This window comes from Hoplias malabaricus, chromosome 14, assembly GCF_029633855.1.
Source record: "Hoplias malabaricus isolate fHopMal1 chromosome 14, fHopMal1.hap1, whole genome shotgun sequence".
Lineage (NCBI taxonomy): Eukaryota > Metazoa > Chordata > Actinopteri > Characiformes > Erythrinidae > Hoplias > Hoplias malabaricus.
In genome coordinates this window covers 33,804,223-33,828,670 of record NC_089813.1, presented here as the reverse complement: position 1 = coordinate 33,828,670, position 24,448 = coordinate 33,804,223, and the positions used below count along the sequence as shown (strand labels likewise).

At 37.5% G+C, this 24,448-nt stretch overlaps 1 protein-coding gene across 1 annotated transcript; it reads right to left on the bottom strand.

The window, feature by feature from the left end:
- Nucleotides 1–1,030: 1,030 nt before the first annotated feature.
- prkar2aa (protein kinase, cAMP-dependent, regulatory, type II, alpha A) lies at nt 1,031–22,889 on the bottom strand. The gene is made up of 10 exons (XM_066644431.1): nt 21,101–22,889; nt 7,246–7,281; nt 6,179–6,315; nt 5,974–6,080; nt 4,753–4,906; nt 4,241–4,342; nt 3,049–3,123; nt 2,816–2,881; nt 2,413–2,551; nt 1,031–1,994 (listed from the first exon to the last, which is right to left on the bottom strand). Exons 1-10 carry the CDS (start codon nt 21,351–21,353, stop codon nt 1,870–1,872), a joined length of 1,194 nt encoding a protein of 397 aa, XP_066500528.1. The 5' UTR covers nt 21,354–22,889; the 3' UTR covers nt 1,031–1,869.
- Between the last annotated feature and the right edge of the window lie 1,559 nt (nt 22,890–24,448).

The window sequence follows — 24,448 nt, the reverse complement described above, 5'->3', positions numbered from 1 at the left end:
ATTAGAGGCTCACTCCTGAATCATTTGGTTTGGGCGTCGGAGTGTACGGATTAATGATTCATTCTTATGAATCGGTTATTTAAATTGAATCGAACTTCCAATCGCTAAAACGGCGTCCTGTCTTCACCGCCCTCTTGCGGATAGGAGGAGAGTCTCACCATCCGTAGAGAAAAATTTCTCAATGAAATTTTAAATAACCACGTTTCACCCTAGTACTGACTGTTTATGTCCAAAAACTTAAATAAGATACCTGAAAATGTTTTTAGATGCAACAAGCTGCAGGAAAAATTTTATTTGATATGAAAAGTTAAATTATAAATTCTATTAAAAAATATATAAATCCAACCTTACAGGTATTAGTGTAATGCATGTCTCTTAAAATTCACTTTTAAATTGCATTTTCCAAGTCCTTATAGCTGAGCTCAAAATTGTTGGTATAATGTGAGGTATGCAACAGAACTGTAATGAACAATCAACATTGAGCTATTTAAAAAAAAAAAACATAATTAAAAGCTTCAGGCCTCTGGGATCAAGGATGTTTAGAAAATTACAAGAGTTGCAGCACATTAAAAAACTGTCACCATAAAATTAAAGACTATTAAAATCTTAATTTCAGTTGGTAGTATATTACTGTGAATCATTAAGAGGTGTATCCCACACTTAAACCCACACCAGCAGGATGAGACATATGGTTGCTGTCAGAAGCTTCAAAAATAGGAAGTGAAATATCTTATTACATAAAGGTAAGGCTCAGTGGTTTTTTTAATAAGCAGAGGAGCTTCTCAACAGATTCTAAAGATAGTTTTGTGCACCCAATCTGTGCCAAGCCTTGGGTAAATTCCCAAATCATAGCTGGATTTACACACTGCATTACAGCCCCAAACAGACGGCACAATCATTCCTACCAAACAAGCTTTCTTCTTGGTAGGATAAGATGGCATTTAAACAGACTGCATTTCTTTGGGAGAATATTAAGATCCTCTTCAAACACACTCAGAAACAGAGACCATGTTAAGAACCAGAACACGTTACCAAAATGTTTTGCTTTATTTAATCTTCGGGACACAACTCATCCAGAATGACCAAGAGAAGAAATAAGCACTAGATTCTTTCTCACATCCTCCAATAAAGACTGCAAATGGAGTTAAAGTAAAACAAAACAAAAAAAATCCATATATAGTAATAATTATAATAATACATTAATCAATACAACAGGTGGAGTTTGTGTGAGCAAGACGAGGACCTAATGTTGGTCACCGTGGATACCACCAGCACTAACTCAATGTACCAATAGCAGGAAAGGAAACATGTCTTATTTTATTAAAGTGTTTGTTAATCAAAGCTCTGCATTGTCATAAAATGCTTCTAAAATATCTGTTGAACTTCTTTGCATGTCTTAAATTTTAGATTACTTTATGTTTTTTCCCCCCACAACCAGTCTTTTCTCATTTTCTTTTTTTTTGAAGCATGTGTGCATGGGAAGGGATGGGTCCTTGGCTGGGTTGGTTTGTTGTTTTGTGTATGTTGTGTGCAAGTATGAGTATGAATCCTTTCGTCCTTGTCAGACTGGTTCAGGGTCAGAGCTGTAGGAAGTGTAATGTTTCAATTTCATACCAAAAAAAAGCTGATGTTTTGACTGTGTGTGTGTGTGTGTGTGTGTGTGTAGGACAAGGGGTAAAGTGGGGGAAAGAGAGGGAGGAGAAAAAAAAAAAATTGCAGAGGAAACAGAACAGAGAAAAACTTCTCCCTTCTGGAATAGGTTGAGCATAAAAAGGAGTGTGTGCCTACAAAACGTTGTATGTATAAACTGTCAATCTTGTTTGTAATGTGTGCGTGCGTGTTTTTGTGTGTAAGGCACGACCAGTCTCTTTAGTCTCTGAGATCCATGCTGGAGCCAAACAGAGCCACCAGCTGCTCCTCATAGTGAGCAATGTTCCTCTTCATGATCTCTTTACACGGGCCCAGCAAACGCTCAAATGCCTGCACATCAATCACTAGAAAACAAACACGATATGTTAGGATCACTTTGTTTGCATTTCTTTTATGTGCTTAAATTTGACCCTATATGAAGATACAGGAAAAACGCTTTATACACATCACACAGTGTTAGTTGTTTTCCTGATGTGCAGTACTAGACAAAATGTGCCATTCGTGGAAATTATAGAATATATACTGCCCAAACACATTCAGCTCAGGTTTGCACAGGTTTGGATTCAATTTCTCCAATATGTGACACATTTTGGTTAGGTTCCGTTCACGTGTCCTCCTACTTACTGTTTTCAAGTTACAGTCAAGTTACTGTTGTAAGGTTATACTGGATTTTCAAGTTCTGAAAAAGGTGGTATTGAACTCTGTTAGACTAAGCAAAATATTTGGCTCAGTTAAAGCTGTAATGTACACAGGCACACATACCCAAGCACTTGACATCCCCGATGGCATAAGCTGAGGCAGCCCGTGGTTTATTTGTGACAAGAGCAAGCTCTCCAAAGTACTGTCCTCTGGTACAGCGTGTGATTTCTACCTCTGCATTATCCTGTCTGTCTGCTTTTGTCTGTATCGGTGTGTGAGAGGGAGGAGAGAAGAGAAGAGAGAAAGTGAGTGTATTGTAAAAATATTACACTTCAATCAACATTATTGCTCTGTTCCATATAATTTAAGTCTCATATGATTTGATCACAAAAACACAAGTTTGGCAAATACATAAAAAAAAAAAAAAAAACCTGTTGACCTCAACAGTTAACCCCTTACGTTGTGTAGGAGTTTTAAGAGCTACGTGTGCTTTTCTGTTTAGTAACAAAGAAAATAAGAAACTCACTTTGCTTTTCATCATGATCTTCACCTCCCCAGACTCCACGATGTAAAAGCAGTCTGCTTTATCACCCTAGCAACATGATTATTCTCATTAGTAATGCACCATAACACAAATGTTTCTGTGTAAAACAATAGGCCTTACACTAACGGTTGCTTTTCTGTGATAGGATCTCTTTAATGCAAAAGTAGCTTGTTTGTTTTGAACCTTGTAGGTACCTTCTTACATTCACATCTCACCTGCATGATGATCCTTTCTCCATCTTGAAAAGTCTTTACTCCCAAAACGTCTACAAGCTTCATCCTCTCAGACAGCTAACGCAAAACAAGAAACACATCGAAAAAAGCACCCTTTTAAATACTTTCTCTGTATAAAGCGTATTAACACTGAGCATATGATTATACAAGCACTGCAAAATCTATTATATGATACAAATGATTACTGTTTTCTCTCAGCCTGTGATTTGATGATCATTTTCTATTTGTTACTTGGCTTTGAAATGGTATACTGAATGATACTATAAAAGGTCAAACTTCTGCTTAGCCTCAAGCCACTTAAGACAGGCTGGTGTAGCAGATTAACTAATGGCAGTAAGTAATTAACTTGCACCTAGGTCACACAAGAGAGTAACAAGCAAAACAATCCTTGCCATAAATAGTAAGGAACCCAGCAGTGAAAAGGACAGTCTTGTATACCTGCAGCTTTCAAGTGCATATTTTTACATGTATTGTATACATATTTGTGTAAGCTCAAGAACAATTATACCACCACAACAAAAAGATTATGCTTTTGTGACCAGTATTAATGGTTAAAATTACGTAATTCTAAAATGCTATATTTACAGAAGCAGAAAACAAACAAACAAAAAAATTAAAACAGACAGATACATATTTTGAGACTTGCAGCTTTGGGCTTCTCATAATGACAAAATGGATACAATCACCCGTGGATGATTATTCTATTTTCTGACATGAAGCAAGAATGGAACTTGGTTTTTCTCCATGAAGTAAACTTTAAGTAGTTTTGTTTGTGCACCATGTTTTGCACTGATGTCAATAATTTTATGACCTCCAGTTTTAGAAACATGCTTCACTTATATTATTCAAGGTTTTTCTTTTCTAAGAAAATGGATTACTTAATAAAGTATCTTCTCAGAAACCTTTTGAAAAATGTAACATTTGCTCGTAATGCTCTTCACCTAAAAAATTATGAACAAAAAATGGTCTGATTTCTGTATTTGTTATTGCTTTTTGTGTGTGAAAGAAACGTGCACAACACAGATTGTGAAAAATATTTTCATCTCAAAGGCAACAAAAAATGTACCTATTTATCAACGTGTTGGAACAACTGATCAAAACTGATTTGCAGAAGCATAATAATTAAAACATGTAAATGTGCAAACATCATGGACTCTAGTTCACTCTTCCTCACCTCAAGAGAGTGGAGGAGTGGCACAGATTCAATGAAGATCTCATACATTCTCCTCTTCTTTGCATTGTTCTTCACTATGAGCCTGCGGAATGTTGCTCGGTCCTGCAAGACATACACAGCCCATTCAATAGACATCCGTTACCTTATTTACACAATCTAGCCTTGCCTTTCATTTATTACTGTATGACCTGGCATTTTGGAAAAATATATTTAACAATCATATTAATTTTAAGTGATTCTGGTTTCCTGCATCACTAGCTTTTTACAAAATTAATCTGGAGAAGCATTATCCAAACCAGCACTGCACCTTTATTGATCTCTCCTGTGGGTCAAATAAGCTCATTAATAGTGCCTGTGCTCAGTCTGCTAAAACAGGCTACATTCATGAATGGAGTTACAATCTAGTAGTCAGAATTTAATTAGCCACTTGGTGGAGCTGTCTCTCAAACCACAGCCAAAAACTAAATGAAGTGTGCACTACCAAATACTTAATCACACATGCACACACTCACCAGTCCCCATAGGGCTCCCTCCTGCTTAGCGATGATGGTAGCAGCACGGGGTGTGTTGTACATGAGTGCCAGCTCTCCAAAGCTGCCCTTATTATCATACTGACCAACAGAGCAGCCTACGCCGTCCTTCTGCACCACAATATCATACACTCCCCTACAACAAACAATCGAGATCTTAGAGCTGTCACAACACATTTCATCTAGCTGTAGTTTGTTTACACACATGACAAACCTGTCAGTTGCAACAGAACACTGATCATCTGACAAGCACAGATTCAACACAGATGAGGTTCTGCTACAGAAATTCATTGGAAGGTAAATGTTGAAAAACTGAATGGTTCAAGGTATGTTAAAATGGGCATTTTGCAGGGTGTTAATGACATAAGAAAAGTTCCTATACATTGGAAACTGAAAGTTGGTTCTTTGGCAACCAGTGATACAAGTCATAACATTATGCATTATTTTAAAATACATTCAAAATGATAATAATGCTTTATTTATAATGTTAGATGATGGTGACAATGTCCAAGTTAACAGCATTTTGGTGAAAGATTTTGGAAAACAATTTTGTATTTTAAAAGAAACTACACAATGTTCCATATAATTATGAACATAAGGTACAAAGTTTAAGCATTTTTTCTACAATCAGGCTGTATCATTATTTTGAAGCTTGTAATTAATTTTTAACAACAACAAAAAAAAATTCTAATAAATGTACAGCCTCCACAAAGCAGAATGTTTTTTTTTGCTATGGTGTAGATCTGAAAGCTCATCCAGGTACTACATGTAGTTAGTGCTGCAACCTGTTCCTGTTACAGTTAACTCGATCTGTGGGGTAATAATGATAACTTTACACATTTAAATCCATGCTACGTACTGAAAATTCTGACAAATATATGTTGATTGGAACACAGTTTACATTTTAATTTGTAAGCAGAGATATTTAGGGAATTACTTGCGTTAATCTTTTAATCTTGCACAAAGACACATTTGAAATAAATGTAGATAAAAATGTTATCAAAAACTCTAGTAATTTCCTAATAATCATATTGAACTTCTCAATGACATTTAATGAATGTGTGTTCATGCTCCCTTAAGCAAGTCTTAACATTTAATCATTACTGATCATATTGAAAGAAACAAATACAAGGAATAAAATATAGCAATAGTAATTTCTGGGAACAGTCCCTACACATGTACACACAAACACCAAATACATACCTCTCAATAACATAGAAATTATCCCCATCATCTCCCTGGTTGATTACATGTTCTTGTGGCTGCACAATAACTTCAAACATGGCATCCAGCACTTGTGAGAACTGCTCCTGTTCACACCACAGAGTAAGAACGATAGTAAGTATACATGTGTAGAGGCCTGTATGGGAATCAGAAGTTGTGTGTGCGTGATAACGTATATACGTACCTGGTCAAGAGCTTTAAACAGCAATATGTCTTTGCAGGCCTCCTGTAACCTGCATCTCTGTACATCTGTTTTGGGATGAACGACCCTTGGCTCTGTGTCATCCTCATCCTCGTCTGGATTTAAAGGCTCTGCACATACTGGAAGATGAATATCACTGTTAAAACTCAAGATGTCAGCAGATCTTTTATGAGCAAAAAGGACGAGTCATATTAGTAACTGTTTAACCTACAGACTGCTGTAATTAATCAGAGTTTAACAAAGAACAATTGAAGTGGACTTTGATTTAAATAACCACAACACACCTGGGACGCCTTTCAAAAATTCCAGATAAATCCTTTGATGAAACACTTTAACTAGGATTTTTAAAAAAGGCATATAGACAGACATGTCAGGCCCTGTTTCTTATTTTCGGGCACTGACAAATTTATATAAACCATTTGCCTGAATATTGTATATTGAACCAATAGTAAATACTAAAAAAATAAGTTTAAATAAACAGCCATGACAGCTTTTAAGGAGCTCATGATGAAATCTCAGTCCAATTTTCTTTTTATGTGGCGCCATGGCTCATATCTCAAAATGCATTGACAATTGGGTGTGGGAGTTAGCTTAACTCAATTGGACAATTAGTAGTAGGAGCTCATTTGCACTTTATTTCTGTCGTTATATATTTTGTGCCGATATGTATTGCGCAACCAAAGACCAAAAAAGATATATAGGCTACTCTTTGATCAATTGGTAAAACAATAAATGATTATTTCATTCTAGAAATCTTTCACCCAAAACATTAACATTCCTACTTTATTAAGTAATTTTACCAAAGCAGAACATTAAAATATTCACATGCTGGGAAAGACAATTGAAGTGTCAAATTAAGAAAATACTTCTAGAGTAACACACATTAGGGGATCCAAATTAGTGAGCACACAGGAAGGGGGGCATAATTACTGAGATACACACCCTAGGGGTGGGGGGAAATGACAGACAGAATGGCAGACCACATCTCTCAGTCTCACACACACTTTCTAAACCACATGATTAGTGCAATGACGTCAAAAACGGCTCACCAGACACTCTCCGGCCAAATCTGCTGGGGGGAGGAGCTGGAGGGAGAGAGAGAGAGAGAGAGAGTTAGTTAATTAAGTTTCATATTCTCCTCCTGGTAAATGTAAACAAACTATCTGCCCCTTGTCTCTGTGGTTATTGTGTGGGCGTACTGCATCTAAGGTCAGTCAAAAGGTCTTATCCAGATACTTTAGCAGTTTTAAATGTGTGTGTGAGCATTCATTCTCATACACAATTGTGCACACACACAAAATCAGAGATGACTTTGGCAGAATCATTGCCTCGGGGTTTCTCCCTGTGTATTCCTCCTTCCATTACATTTTTCTTTCACACCATACTGTTAGAATCAATTTACTCCATGGCGTGAAATTGGGCCTTAGCAGTGCAAACTTAACCAATAACACTGACAGCTCACAGTTCTCTCACACATGCATGGAGGAAAGGGGGAGGGGGGTGTCCCTAAGCTGTGCCCTTGTATTCCCTACACACTAATCATGTGATATTGGCAAAGGGAACTTTAGTTGGATCCCAGCATTTGAAATGTCCTGCATCATCATCACATTAAAACAAAACAAAAACACATTGCGATGACAGAAAATGTTCCTTTGACACTCCTTTGGTTTTTACAGTAACTAGTAAAATAATGAACTAAACGGTTCATTAGTTTGTGTTCTTATGCGATGTTGTTGCAGGGCATTCCAAATGAAGGGATCCAAATAAAGTATCATATTGTGCATGTAATATAGGTATAAATGTGATTTTATGGACCTACAACAGGTGTGTGTCATATTTGCAACAAAATGCAAAGACACATGAGCAAACTGTAAATTTCCTGTGTAGTTACTTATAGTTAGTACTAGGGTTGAACTTTACTTTACTTCAGTTTGAAGGAATATTACTTAAGAAGGCAGAATTCCTGCCTCACTAGGACTACTGGTGTGATTGGAATGCACATACTACTTGCCAAAGCAAGGGAATAAATCGCAAAAATATTTTCTGCTGAAGATCACTAATGAAAATCAGAACCTGTTTTCCCCTGGCATTAACGTGTTTTTGTTGATCAGATCACGTTCGGAATTAAAATAGTCTGCATGAAAAGCCAGGTGTAAACACCCAAAGACACCAGGACTGGATTATGATTTGATCAAAGCACATCCGAAGGTGGTTAGAGACTGATCTTGTCCACATTTTACAAATGTCTGAAGAGAGTATCACAGGAAGATACATGTGGTTTGAGATGAGGGACAACACAGGTGTCAATGGATCAACTTTTTCCATAGCTTAACTTCAACTTTCATTGTTTTCACTCAGCACTATCAAAAAAACTGTGACTGTACCCACAAAAGTACATATTCAGTACCTTTATTTAGGGAATATAATTGTACCTTATTCGATTAGATAATTGTAAATTTTGTTGATTTAATACACCATAATTTCATCTTCAGGGCTTAAATGATGTTATTTTATACTGTCATATAATGAAAGATTACAAATATTCACCTTCTGAAAAAGATAATGTAATGTACCTGTAGGGAATGCAAGTAGCCTTTAAAACCACTGTTTTACCTTTAAAAAAGGTACATTTACTCTGTTTGTACCTTTAGTAACCAATATTGTACCTCCACTCTACCTTTATTTTCCCCCTCAGTGAGTTTACAGGGCAAAGAGTCTGTGAAACTAACGCTGAGCACAGACTGTTTAACAGATTCTTGAAGGCCATGTTTCTTTTTTACTAACTACATTAATTCTCCATTTTGGCTTTAAACTAGTTCTCCTTGTATGAAAAAGTGAGCCGTGAAACAGGCTGCATCTCAAATGTCTCCCTGTACCCTATTTGGTGCACAAGTAGGTCATAAGATTAACCCTGCACCCAAAATAGTGCACAGTATGTCAGATAAAACAATAAGTTTTATTTGTTGAAGGTGTTTCTTCATAAATCTTTAAAATAGAAAGAAAAAAAAAAAAAAAATGCCACAGGGTACATGTGCACTGCATGTGCATTCATGCAGATATAGATGAGGTGCTTCAGCTTCATGTGTGAGGGATATCAAGTGCCTGAAGTTGCCATGACAACAAAACACAAGGAAGACCTCATCGCCATAACAACACTCTTGGTCACCCCCCCCCCACCCGACCAGTCACATAATGACCGGGGAGAACAGGAAAAATATATTTTATAAATACAAAGGGGAAAAGTTAAAGAAAGACAAGTACAGAGTACAGGGGAATACTCAGAAAGGGGTGGGGAGAGAAAGAGTGCAAGAGAGAGCTAGAAATGGGGGTGGGGGGCTTGACAACCAGGAACATCAGGTCATTTTATCCTCCTCTAGATTTGGTAATGGGGAAATTCCAATGAACATTTAGAGTGGTTACTTTCCAAAATAAAACATTTTTCACATATGAACTCCAAAAGGCCTTTTCACACAGAGTACGATTTTTTCGCTTGTAAAAAACTGATGCGATTTATAACACAGTGGAACATTCACATCAAGTCTGACGTATTTTCAGTTTCATCGCTCAGAAATCACGGGAAGACGCTGGAAGAGGAAGAATAAATGAATTTGTTGAGTAGGAACAATAAGGAATGTGTCATTTTAGTAAACGCTGCAGCTAAACGAGACACTGAATCCACCCCAGTCTCCTGAACACCACGGGGAGTTCAGTAGGGTTTCCGAAGGTCACCGGGGGAATTTGAGTCTCTGCTTCTGCGTTTGCTTCCCTCATTAAAAGGGATTATATTTTCTTTAACCTCCGCATTTTAGTTCTCAGTATGTTGATTACGTTTTAAGCTTTCGTGTTCTGCTACAAAAAAGACGAGCTGTGTGTGAAGGATGTTGTTCGTTTTCAAAACTTGCATTTTAAAAAAAAACTTGTGCATAAAAATTTGACCGTGTTTAAAGATGCTTAAACTCCAAAGAATCAGGTCTGCAGATTTTCCTGAGTTGTCCTTTCACATATGACACATACAGTCTCCAGCTGAGTGCTACATAAGTGTTCCCACAACCGGAGTGTTTTAGGCTTGGGGCAGTGCCTGTGCTGCATGTGCAGGAGATACAGTGCGAATCGCTGAAACATTCCCAGTTCTATTAACACATGCACTCAATGAGACTTTGCCTAGCTTTTATACTAGGGTGCCCAGCAGGGAAGTCCATGACCAATGTTATAGATGTTATTCACATATACAGCTCCTCCAGGTACATCAGTGAGAGTTCAGCAAACTTGAACCTGTTATTTTGCAAATTCATAACACATTAATAAGATGATTTCAGCTAAAGAGAATGCTAAGGGAGCTCAAATGTTTCAGATGTTTGGACTGTACCGTTGAATAGATAATTCATACTGATAAAATTACAAGAATTATAAATAATATTCCAAAGCTATATTACTTCAGTTTTCTAAAAAATTTTACATTTAAATAAACATTTAAAAAGTTACATTAAAATGGTTCTAGTTTTTACAAATAAAAATGTAAAAGTGGGAGAATGTTTATGCTTTGGTAAACATCAGCATAATTAGATAATAGGCTTAGCTATTTTGCCTTGTAACCTATTTAAAGACTGGGAAAAAATGACTGGGAATGATTATACTGTGACTGTTACTGTCACGGTTAGACAAACGTAATACTAAAGAACCTCAACAGGCTTATTGCTAAAGATGGTAAATGCACTGCTGTCCTCACTTCTTGTTGCACCAGATTTGTTCAACAGGTTTAAAGGCCTTGCTGAAGGCTCTGAACAACTCAATGATTTCAAAAAGGTGGGAATGGCATTAGAAGTGGTTGATTAACTGTAGAACTTGCTAAACCGGCCTGCTGCCTCATAATTTAAAATAAAAACAAAAAAAACACAACAACTGATACGGTACAACTAATATTATGATTGATCAAAAATTACTTTTCATAGGCATAAAACCCATTCTTTTCCAATATTTCAAATGACAAAAACTATGAGGTATAACAGAGAAATCATTAGGTAATTTTAATTAATGTTTGTATTACTCTTTGACGCTTACTACAAGTTTTGACCTGAAAATCCCCAAAGGCAGAGCAATTAAGCCAGGTTATCTTAACTGAAAGTGGAAAACCACGTGTGTGTGTGTGTGTGTGTGTGTGTGCGCGCGCGCACGTGTTTCTAAGCTAGATAAAAATGCAACGGTTAAAGCCAACACTGACAATGCTGGGTACAGGATTACAAAACTGGTATTCATTCATTCTCTGCAGGTGTCAGTTTCTCAATATTTGTATTTCTACTTGAATGATTTGACTGCACCATTGACAACACAAAAAGAGACTAAGAAGGATCCTGTGTGTCTGTGCGCTAGTGCTATTAGCTATCCTTGTTGCAGAACAGGTCATCTTGAACTTAGTCCTTACCCATAATGCACTATTCAGTAACACTGTAGCTATGACTGAGCTTGTGCCTGGTGGGTTATGTGCATTTGTGTGCTTTATATATAAATGTTCTGTACTTTATCCAGAGGAGCTGTAAGTGTGAACATGATCACCTGCAAACAGCTGCATTTGTCCCAGACGTTACCCAGACTTTATCCTCCTAGCACCCCGGTAAAAGACTCTGGCTAAAGTACTGATCTGAGAGTGACAATATGAAATACATATTACACATCCTTTTGTTACTGTAGTCACATTTCAATGACAATTGAAATATTGCGGTGTATTTTGGGGGAGAGGGAAAAAAAATTTAGTAGGCCCATGGGTTAAGTCTGCACGTTTCTCCAAGTGAGAGAGCGAAAGATAAACAGACAAGTACACACGTCATGTGAGAGTCAGTAAGGAAACCTCAACAGGGGACCACAGCCTCAAATATTCTCTCTCAAAGCAACACACACAGCTGAGAACAGTAAGGCTGCAGGGGTGATTAATTATACGTCACATTTCAAACTGCTGCAGCTCAACAATAATAAACTCCACACATTTTACACCCTGCTCATATATTAGACAATGGCACTGGGTGTATTTCCATGACACACTGTCAAGCGTTGTTTTTCCACAAACGTCAAAATATATAAATTTTCAAAAAAATTTCCCAGTTATCTTAGTGCTATAAAAATAAAATCTGTTTAACAAAGTGAGAACATCCTATGTGGTCAAAGAAGCCCTCCTTCGGGACTTTTTGTTTTGTTATAAAAACCAGACTTCCATTTTTCTTCTCTCAGCTTTTCTCATACTCCTCCTTTTCCTGTTATGAGCAATCCATCCTAATGTCCCTACATTCCCCTTTCTCTCTCATAGGCTCCCTGCACAATTCTGTCACATGTCACTGTTCCCACTCCAGCTTTCCTACCCACTTTATCTCTCTCCAAGGCTTCCAAAACCCATAAAAGGCAATGTGGCCCTGTCCTGTAGTGTGCCAGTAGATTTAACCCTTTAATGAACAGACAAAATTATCTTAAGTCACATGGGTGGAAATGTACACAGTGAAGAAAAACTTAACAATGCCATATAAGAGCATCAAGCATCTCCATTAAGTGGCAAAATGGCCAAATCAGAACTCCTCCAGACAACAGTGCAGAATTGAAATGTTTATTGGTGAAAAACAGTCAGCTTTAAAACAGTCAGAGCTTGACCAACATGAACACTTATTCACATATGCCAACACTGATTTTAAGAAGCTAAAAACCGAAAATTTGTTATGAGCACAACATTTTTACACCATCTTTCGTAAATATTTCATATATTTACATGGATTTTACATATAATTACTTATAAACATATCAACCTTATGTTCAGATTCACCACAGAAGCATTTAAATTGTTATATATGTGAGCAATAAACAGTGATGCTCTTTATGTAACCACTGCACATTTACAATTTAAAATAATTATAGGACTACTGGTGATATTAGGTTCTGCAGGATTTTTGTTGCTTACATTACAATTACAGAATTTAAGGGTGAATCTCATTTCACCCCTTGACCCCTACCCCTCCATTTTGCCTAGGAGTTGGGGTGTCTCAATTCTTGTTGGGAAAGATGGATACGACTGAATGGAAGAGCTATATACACCACACGAAATGGAAATAAATCAGGGGCACACTTCAAAGAAAGGGTTAGGAACAACATGTAAATCTGCAGCAACATGGCAACACAAGTCACCAATATCAATATTCCCCTCTTTCAATAAACTATAATAACCATTGTATTATGTTAATTTCATGTAGTTTCAACATTTTCTATCCCTTTACTTCATAACAAGCATAAAACATTGCTAATGTTTTGCAGATATCTCTGAATTTTCAGTTCCACCATAGAAGACAATGAGCCGATTATTTTCAATTAGCTGTGGCTACTGCAAATTTAAGGTGGAAAAACAAACACAAAATAAGCAGCTGAATTCTGTCATATGTGAGTTAGGAGTAGGTGATAGTATATGATTGTGGAATACACGAAGTATGTTAAATTAAGTATGTTAAAGTCGAGAAATTCTGATATCGCTGCAGAGGGCCACTTAAGTGCTTTTTTTTGGCATTCTGCTGATGTATCAGGCACTTGAAGGGACGTCAGTTTTCGTAGGGGAAGATTTTAACCACTAAACTTTGTAACTCTGTTTTTGAGCGTAATCTTGCACCTTAGAACAAAGGATAGGGGTAAAATTAAGAAAAGGGATTCACACAGTCTTAACATATGTATCCGTCAGGCTCTAATTAATGCTACACTAGATACAGTAGTACTAGTTATGTCTGCTGAAGCATCTAAAATGTATATTAGCCAAAGTTTTGCAAGCTGCAATACTTTTAATGCAGTTTGGAAAATGGATGAAATGAAATTATGAAATGAATTATGGAACCAGTGAACTACACCATGTCTGTTCATAATGTGTCTAGGGCAAGGCCATTTCATCTGAATGCTATCTTCCCTGCAATTAAACAAGGCCACCATTTATCTACATTATCTGCTGTCTGATTGGACAAGGTTACCTCCAGTCTGTATCTATGCAGCCATGTCCCCAGTCTGAACATCAAGGACACATGGATCAGACAGTTTTAGCATCAAACTAAATGGAGGAGATGTCACTACAAAATAAAACCTTGGCCAACAATGATAAACATGTTTTGTCATCTATTAGCAGTTATCAAATTAGTTTAAACTGTAAATGATCACAGAAAGAGAAACATTTCCCCTATTGGCAATTGATACAACTTGCTGAAAGTGATCTTCGGCACTAATCAGACTGTCCAACATGTTACGAACAAACAGATGATGTGTACAAGTATATTAAAAGATGATGGGTTTCAAAATGAAAGGAAAAGAAAGCTGAAGGGCAAAGGAAGAAAACTGACTAAGCAGCCAATACAGTACAGGCGGTGTTATTAAGTATCTGGATAGAGATGCAGAAATTGGCAACCAAATCTGAACTAGTTTGGAAATGACATGTTTTTCACAGTAGCATTTTAGCAACAGCCTTCAAAAAAAGGGACAGGCATTCTAAAATTAAAACCACATGCCTAATATTGTATAGGTCCCGCTTGTGACTCTAAATCAGCTCTGCAGCTTTGATCTATTATAGCATGGACACAAGACACTGAAATATCTGCCATCAAGATGTTACGCATGCAGATCCTGCAAGTTGCATGTAGGGGTCTACACGAATCTGACCTGTTATTACAGCCCGCCGCAAAGATACTTAACCTTAAATTCTTTGTCTTGTTCCTCAAACAGTGCCTTAGCACCCATCACCCTGCTAACAGAGGACAATGGCATTAGGAAATATTGTCACCATCAAGATGGGTACTTCAACAGCAATTTTGCTTGAGATGGTAGGTACAGTTCAAAGTAGTATTCACATGGATGCAGTGACTAATGCACTGAACTGGACATGCCCAAAGCAACACACTGCTTTGGCCAGCTTTGCTTCTTTCTGTTATACATCCTGATACCAACTCTTCATCAGGTATTGAACCACAAGCACCTGGCTGTACACATGATGTAAAAGAAAATGAGACCAGACCACCTTCTTCTACTGCTCCTTGACCTAGTTCTGATGCTCACATGTAGGCACATTTCTGCAACGGCTGCGTGTTCTAAAAATGTTTTATTAGAGCCAGCATTATATTTTTAAGCAATAAGTGATACAGTACCTTTTTTATTTGGCTAGCCTTCACTCCCCTCGTGAATTACTGAAAATTGGGCACCGATTAATGAGTCACAAGTTTACCTACTGTCTATCCTTTTGGACCACTTTTTCACTATTCCTGGCCCAGCAATTACACTCAAGGGTTTAAATAAAAAAAATTCTTGGCCAGCTGTGTCAGATCCATTCTTACAGCACAACACACACTAATACCACTACCACAACAACGTTTCTGCAGAGATGAGTTTGGTCCACCACTCAAATTATACTTGTTTGGTGGTAGCCCTGGGCAGGGTAAATGGGACCTAAGTAAGTATGCATAGGTGAGATGGATTATGGTACGTAACAACAGAAACAACAACAGATTTTATTGGAGTTGATAAAATGTACAATGAACATAAAAACAAAGAAATTATCTTATAAAGACCTCTGTGTTTATATCTTAGAGATTTCTTCCAATAAAAAAAAATACACTGCAGGCCCATTTTAAATAAACATTAAAAAGTATCTTAATGTATCCATAACTACCAAGTTCTTGTCTACTCTTCTTTTAATGTTGTATCAAAAATACTCAGCTATTTGGACATTTGCCTTTGGCAATTATGTCAAACCCCATGTGGACCTGCATACTGTAAACAACAATGGGGTATAAATGTAGCAGCATTTTCATATCCTGTCTAAGCTGTGACCTTTATTCAATAGGCTTTATGAAAGGACAAGCCTGAACAAAGGTTTATTTTAGTTTTACCTCACATTAAACCTGTAGCTGGTGTACATTCCCTTGAAACATTCATAACCATTTATGCATCTATTATGAAAACAAGATTTGTAAGCTGGCTACACTTTAAAACTGTTAAAATACAGAACAGTTTTGCAGTGAACTTGCACTTTCATATACTTCTCATACTTGCAACATCCCTTCAACATTGTCATTGAGTGGATTCAACTTAGGTTGGCTGAGCAACCTGAACAGCCAGGATGAGTGTGAGAAAGACAAACATTGAAGGATAAGTTTTCTTCTCTTCCTCATTCTACCTTCACTACAGACAGAAAATGAGGAAGTATCAAAGTCCAGACTGTTATCCAGCTCTGAAAAAACAGCATCCATGGGTATTAACACACACAAATAGTGAAGCATTATTTCAGGAATATAGCAATCTCTAGGCGGAAGATTTTTTAGCATTGTTATATATTGAACTGTATCATTGTATTTTGTGGTTTTGCTCTGTCTGCACAATGCCAGTGAGGAGTGTGTCATGGAGAAAGAAAGTCTGAATGACAGCGAGTGACACTCAGTGGCAAGCAACAGCATTTTAAGATCTACTCAACTTTATATAAAAAAAAACAAAAAAACAAAAACAAAAACAAAAACACTCAGAAACATTGTTCTAATTTTCTGGGGAGAAAAAAAAAAAAAAAAAAATAACGTGTTGGTTGCATGAAGATTTGTTCCTCTGCATTTACATTAAAAAGAGAAAAATAACCACATTTTAAAACCATTAGAGAATTATTATACTATCACTTGTGTTTGTCTTTAAGATATTTTCCCTTAGTTTAAATAAAATGGGATGTGGATTCAAAAGATTGATTAATAGGTTACGACCTATATTATTCAGCTCCCAAGAACAACATAAACAACAGGAATAACCACAAGTTGAACACTGGTATTCATAAAAGCTACAATTTGCAAAGTAATCACAGCACCCAAACAGTTTTTACCCCCATGACATTCGCATATTCACAGGAAAGAAACTCCAACCAAAACCTCTTAGAAGCATTAACAAATAGGAAATAAATGACTCAGTATATCAAACTACAGGGTCAAAATCAGCCTGAAACACTCCACTAAAAATCTGTTTAAATACAAATAACTACACAATATCCTAAACAACCATACTACATCAGACAACTGAAATCAACTCACTCAGATGTTTTCCTAAAAACACTTATAGTCACATGCATGCAGACAATGCAAATAAAAGGACAAGTCTACCATTCCAAATAAAGTACTTCGGTCATACAACAATTGGTACCACAATACATCTATTCAAATAATTCCTACCTAATGCATACTATTTATATAATTACAGATAGGACTGTAGCTCTGAAAATTACATTACAAATTGGTTTAGTGAGCATAAACATAGTGCAGTATTCAAACTCAGAGGACTTGCTGTGTAACTTAAAATCTGTCATTATTCTAATCACTTAAAACACACGTAATGCTGTATTTTATTTGCACAAAACCACTTTTAAATCTTTGGCTTTTTTCTGTTTTTAATGTTGGTTGGGTGGCATGGTGGCTGAAAACATACTGACGATATCACACAGCTCTAGGACTCTGGGGTTGTGGATCCCTATATCCAATCACTGGAATTAGGTGTGTTTTCCCTCAGGGCAATCAGGTTCCTTCCTTCTTGCTATATATATATATATATATATATATATATATATATATATATATATATATATATATATATATATATATATACTTATTCAAAAGAGTCCATAGGTGGGAGTGTATGAGTGACTGTGTTATTACATATTATTATTATTAAGAATTAATTAACAGCACATACAGGACAAACATAATGACTTTCACAAGTGGGTAAAAATTATTTCTGTACATCTATACACACTTTAAACAATGCTCTACATTTGAAAATTATAATCTGACTTCAAAAACAAAGTGTACATGTGGGATAGCAGCATAGAAAAATAAGCTGAGACATAATCCATTTTGGTGCATACACTTATTAGAATATTACACAACCTGACGCAAGACGATTAAGAGATTTGCCAGTATGTGAAAACAATCCCTCTCTTATTCTCTTTGTCTTAATACCATTTTTGGGAGATGTCATGATATTAGTTCATGGTGAAAATATTTCTAATTAAGGGTCAATATAATTTACATTCACTTAAAAGGTAACCACCACCCTTCAAATTAAAATTATTTTCAGAAATTTATTCAACATTGCCATACAACATAGGAAGACCCTGCTAGGATTGATACTGGATGTTTATTTGGACACATCTTGGAAAACGTACATTCCTACGGAGTGCAATTTATACTGTGTGAAAAGCATTAGTCGTCCAGGACCCTGTAGGTAATAAAAACTTGAAAATATGTATGCTTCAAAGACAGGGTCCTTGTGTCCATATGTATGTTTTGGAGAATACATTTTTGGAAAGACACAACAAACACTAGTTAGATTAGTCCATTACATATTCACATGCAGATGTCTAAACCTAACAGAGGTTTAAATAAATATTTTGAGATATGAGTTGTGTTTGATATTATACATGCTGGACTAAAACACGTCACACACACACACACACACACACACACACACACACACACACACACACACACACACACACACACACACACACACACACACACACACACACACACACACACACACACACACACACACACACACACACACACACACACACACACACACACACACACACACACACACACACAGAGAGAGAGAGAGAGAGAAAGTTTATTTAGCTTGTGATTTGTGCCCCCCCAGCAAACAGTTTGGATTTATCCCAACTAAAAAGCTTTTATTCATGAGCAAAATCCTCATGGAAGGAACAAGCGCACATTGAAATGGAAAATTGTTATATTTTAAGTTGCTGATTTGTTGAGAAGTGGCGCCCAAACCGAGACCAACTGGCAAAATGGTTTAATTGTGGACTCTGCAAATGAAGTTCAGTACAGTTCACTACCATGATAAACCACTACAGAGACCTCTTAGGTTCTAATTTGATCAAACCCAGAGCCTCTTTTGGAAGTGTTAATATTTCAGCATAATATCATACTCTAAACAAATAAAATGACCAAAGAGGGGGCAACTATTTAAATATATTTTCTGGGAATTTGCAGTCAGTCATCAAAATCACAAAACATGCAAAAGGGGAATCTTATAGTTCAACAAAATGCACAGATTTTCCACATATATTTAAGTGTGTAATCTGTGGCATGTTAACAGTTCAGCTCTGAGGGGTTGAAGACTTTACAATGGCTCCCAAAGGAATAAAGTCTCTGGAAACCCATTTTTGTTGTCTCAGGAGACATAACGCTTTCTCAAAAAGTGTTAATGAAGGATAGTTGATTGTGTAATTATTTCTCCTTCATTCCCCTTAGCATTTATTTGTAAAATATTTTGAAAGCAAAATATACAAGTAATGTTTGACCTTCTACTTTGATAGACTGCTATATTATTTTTGGAGATTTAGAGGAGATACATAAAATATAAACAGACACCGTCTTATGTAAGCTTCATTGAGCCAAGCGTTTTGAATTAATGAATATATAAATAAATACAAATAAAAACAATAAAAAAAAAATAAATAAATAAAAAAAAAGTTTTCTTCCTCTGGAGCAGATTTTCAGACACTAGAGAAATCTCTGTCTGATTAGAATCCTCCTATCTCCTGGGTTAAAACTGAATAGAAATCTCACGTTAATATGTAACAACACAATGTCATAATTGTGTCTTGATATCAAAATGTAACCAGTACAGCAGTGATCTAGATGCTGGTTGGTTCCGATGTCACTGAAGTTCCTCTAACATATCGTCTCTGAACGTTTCTTTTAGTGTAAGCAGTTCACACACAGCGAAATGCAGGAATCACACTGAACTGAAAAGCTGTGCAAGATAAAAGAGTAAGGGAGATCCTTTGATGCAGGCCTGCGCACATCTCATTGTAAAAAAAAAAAATTGTAAGCATTCTCAATGACCAACTCGCATTCATTCATACAGCCACTCGCAGAGCAAGCAGCAGGGCTAATCCACTGCCAGAGACGAGACATCACAGCATGGTCCCACAATAAATGCACGTCACCACAAACGCACAATTTATTATCACGGGTTCAAGTGGACAACATGAACATTGTGGGAGATTTACATCAGGCGGAGGGGCTGCACCCTCTCCATGCTGTCAATCAAATGGACGATCACCATGGTAACAGCTTACGGCAACCAGGGATACTCTTATCGGGCTCCTGCTTTGATTCAACATCTCATTCAATCGCTATATTTGCAACAAAATTAATCAACATCGTTATCTGCTGTGAGAACATAAGTTTTGAGTAACATCTTGGACAGGTTACTGAGAACAATTTCAATTTTCAAGAATCTGATGAACAGATGCAGGATAATTATGCCTACATCCTACATTTTCTATTTCCCCTTTGGGATAATTTATGCCAGGGTTAAGGTTTTATTGTGTTTCATTCAAAAAGCAGGCCCCCTATAATACAGGGTATGAATGGGAGGGACTACATTTTCATAGGCTAAACACTGAGATTTATGTAAATACTCGGGTTTTGTAAGATTACAAAAACACCAATTGACTGCAGAATGCTTTACATATGAGAACTGTGGTGAGGTAATGGTACAGTTTGAAACATTTTAATATTTACACCATTATTGTTCCTGGGCGACTGATATATGCAAATGGATGTAAATTGACAAATGGATGTAGAATAAAAAAATCGTGTTTAAAAAGACAGTACACACTGAATCACAACTTATAACTTCGGGGCGAACAGGAGGCGCTAAAATGCTACATTGTGCACGCTTCAGTTGTCAAATGTACATGTCAATCTCTACAACTGTTAATTAACTGGCAGATTAGTTTCCATGTGTTGACGGAACGGACTTTGTGCTGTCATTTGGGAAAACAAAAAACATTAACACGATCTTCAAGCCACATCTGTTTTAATGTTAGGGCGTTTTAATGCAACTTACGCTCGAAGTCTGAGTCGTCATCTTCGTCGTCGTCTTCTCCGTTAGACTCCGTTTGCATTGGCTCACCATCAAACATCACACCTTTCCCTCCGGCTTTGGCGGTGGCCCCTGCCCCGTCTTGACTCCTCGTGTCCCTTAGGCGCGTGAAATACTGCACCGCGAACTCCACCAAGTCAGGGGGTCTCTGGCGGAGGACTTCCACGGTGTAGCCTTGGAGCAGCTCGGTCAAACCAACCGGGATCTCAATACTCATGGCTGTGCGGTGGTAATCTCCTGATACCTAACTATGTGTGTATATAGATATTAGTTTCTGGACTCGTACAAAAATATAAATACTTCGTGTCAGTCCATGTAGTGGACGGGTTGCAGTAAACGCTTGCTCTCAGCGGAGCCACCACTGAACAGTACTGTACTCTACTGTACACAGGGGCTGCAATTAATTAGGTGGCAATCTCCCTAACACCTGCTGGAAAGGCTGAAAGCATACGTCTCAATCTCCAGGGAGGAATTAGCAGGAGTGCCAAGAAGTACAAAAAGCACTTTCAACAAATCCAAGGAGTATCCCTACTAGACTAGTTAACTTCTGTGCCTATATCACTGATACGTCCAAGTTTTATAACGTTAGTCTGAGCAAAAAATGTGATTAGACAATGCCAATCGTGTAAACTTTCAAATAAAGCAAATGTGATATATATATATATATATATATATGTGTATATATATCGATATATTATACGACAGTACGGTGCTTTAGCCTTGAATAAGTGTGGATTAGCTATACAGCTAAAGAGGTTAGCTTTTATAAGGCCAGTGGATTATTACCAAGCTGTACCTGGCCAACAAATAACGTTTCCTTATCAAGTACCCAAGACAATACAGCGACAGGAGTACACAGCCTGCCGCCCCTGGGGTCTAATCCCTTTTTCAGGCACCCTTAACAAGCTCTACAGACTCGTTTCTGTGATATGAAGAGAACAAGCAGAAGACGGTTAGCTAGCTAACGTTAACTACAGGCGCCTGGGACTTTCTCTCAGTTTCTGCAGATCCCCTAGCTCTTGTTTTTCGCTCTTTACTTCCCGTCCTTTGCCTCTTTGACACTTGTTCACCTTTCCAGCGTGTTTTCGGCTGAAGGAAGGCTGTCCTCTCTCCTGAAGACGGTGGCGGTATCTGAGCGTTTGGTATGTGGACGAGGGGAAAGTTCAGAGACACTGGCTCAGCAGAGGTAGCTGTGGTTGTGAGTCTGCCTCGTAAGATTAGCCTATGCTAGCTACCCGGCTAAGTGCTGCAGCTAGCTGCTGTTAGCCAGATAGATAGATAGTGTGAGTGAGAGAGAGAGAGAGAGATAAGTGCGAGGGGTGGGGATAGAGCAGAAGATTAAGCTCTCGCTTGTCCTAAGATGCAGGCCAGTTTCATTCCTCCCAGCACAGCCCAATAAAGCAATAAATACGGCATGAAAAAGCCCCATAAACGTCAGTTCAGCAAACGTTAACTAGCGCCACACAACAGGTCGGTTAGCCCCCGCCAGCCCCGCACCAATCGACCACCAACAGAACCGCGAACCGGCTAAATACCCAGAAGCAGAAAAAACTGTCAAAACACAACTTTCTCCTGCGTAACACAACTCCGCCACCTTCTGTCAGCGCTGCGCTCCGGACTGGAAGTGTCTGGCCGTGAAATAATCAAGTTCCCCCCAAATTATGTTTGTAAAAAAACGCTTTTCTCCGTCTTGCCTGTTTCTGCCTCCCGTCGAGGCGCGCGCTCTCCTCCTACTCTCCGCCACGAGCCGCGCGCTGGGGGCGTGGACACACTCTCACCAGAAGCGGGCATTTTCAGTGAGTCAGAGGAATTGACCCGGCTCATACAGAAGATTCGACTCTTTCGGCTTCAAAATGACTCTTCACTCAGTTGCTTCATCAAATTTGTCGTTCAGAAAATACTATGTATCCACAAAACATGTATTTTCTTCGTTTTCCTTGGAATACAGTTGGCTTTTAATCTACTTCATATTCATATTACTTTAACGACTTATTCAAAGGTCCGCCATAACATTAAAATTACATCACTCTTTTGTGGTTCTGCCAGTCCCTGGGGGTTGTTGGTTCAAACCCACTAGTGTTGTTGGGTGTGATCCCCCATCGGTGTGGGTTTCCCCCATTTTCCACAATCCAAAGCACATATTGGTAAGGCAATAGGCTGAGTGAAATTATTCATAGGTGTGGGTAACTGTGTGATGCCCTAAAATGGACTGGTAACCTGTCCAAGCTGTGCTCCTGCATTGTGCCCAATCAGACCCACTGCAACCCTGAAAAAGATGAAATAGTTACATAAACTTGTTATATAAACGTCTTACCTCAAAAAAAAAAAAAATAGAGATAATGATTTCATTGTTTTGGGAAATACAAGTAAAAAATAAGACACGAAAAATGTAAGTAATATCATAAACTAAAAACAGCAAGTAGCAGGATTGGGTATAAATATAATGTTCTAAATCGTCTTAAGATCTACCTACTTGTTTTGTCTTAATGCTACTACTTAATTTGTCAAAAGAATAATAAAAATAAAAATAAATAAATGAGTCGGCTCTTTAACTGAAAGGATTCGACTCATTTATGAAAGGTCACTACCTTCAACCGACGTAGGAGTCTTTGATTGACGTACACAATGGACCAATCAATGCAAAAATCAGCCGCTAAAAGGCGTGTCCTTGAGAATTGTGCAGTGACATGCAACCACGTGACCCTTCATCGTCATCATCTCAACGTCAGCGCTACATTCCTCCATCGGAGCAGAGTGTGGAAAACCACAACTAAATGTTAGTGCAGGTACTTTCAGCTGGTAAAAGCAAAAGAAGTTATTCTAATAAGTGTGTTCATGAACAGGCCATAACTTGCAAGAGAGCGAACGTGCTCATGCACACACACACACACACATTATATATATATATACACACACACAAATGTAGTGTCTATGGTCTACATTTCAGTTTGCAAAGGCTGTGCTTGTATATGAACCCTTTTAAAATAGGTTCGTTAACTGGCCTCTAAAGTGCAACAGAATTAATAGATTTTTGCATTTAAAAAAGTTTTTCCTGAAGCCTAAATAAACCGATAAATCAAAGTGTTGGGTCAGTTATTTATCTCAGTACTTTTAAAGGATGAATGAAACCAACATTCTGCTCTGTAGTGCACATACTTTCCTCTCTAGTGGATAAGGTGCTGTGCTAAAACATGTATGTGTATTACACTAAGAAGGCTTGTGACAACTCACAAAACTGAATAGCAATGACAATGTCTAAACATTCATCAGAAGAATTACAAAAAGAAAATTAAAGGGTGGAGCTAGTTTGAT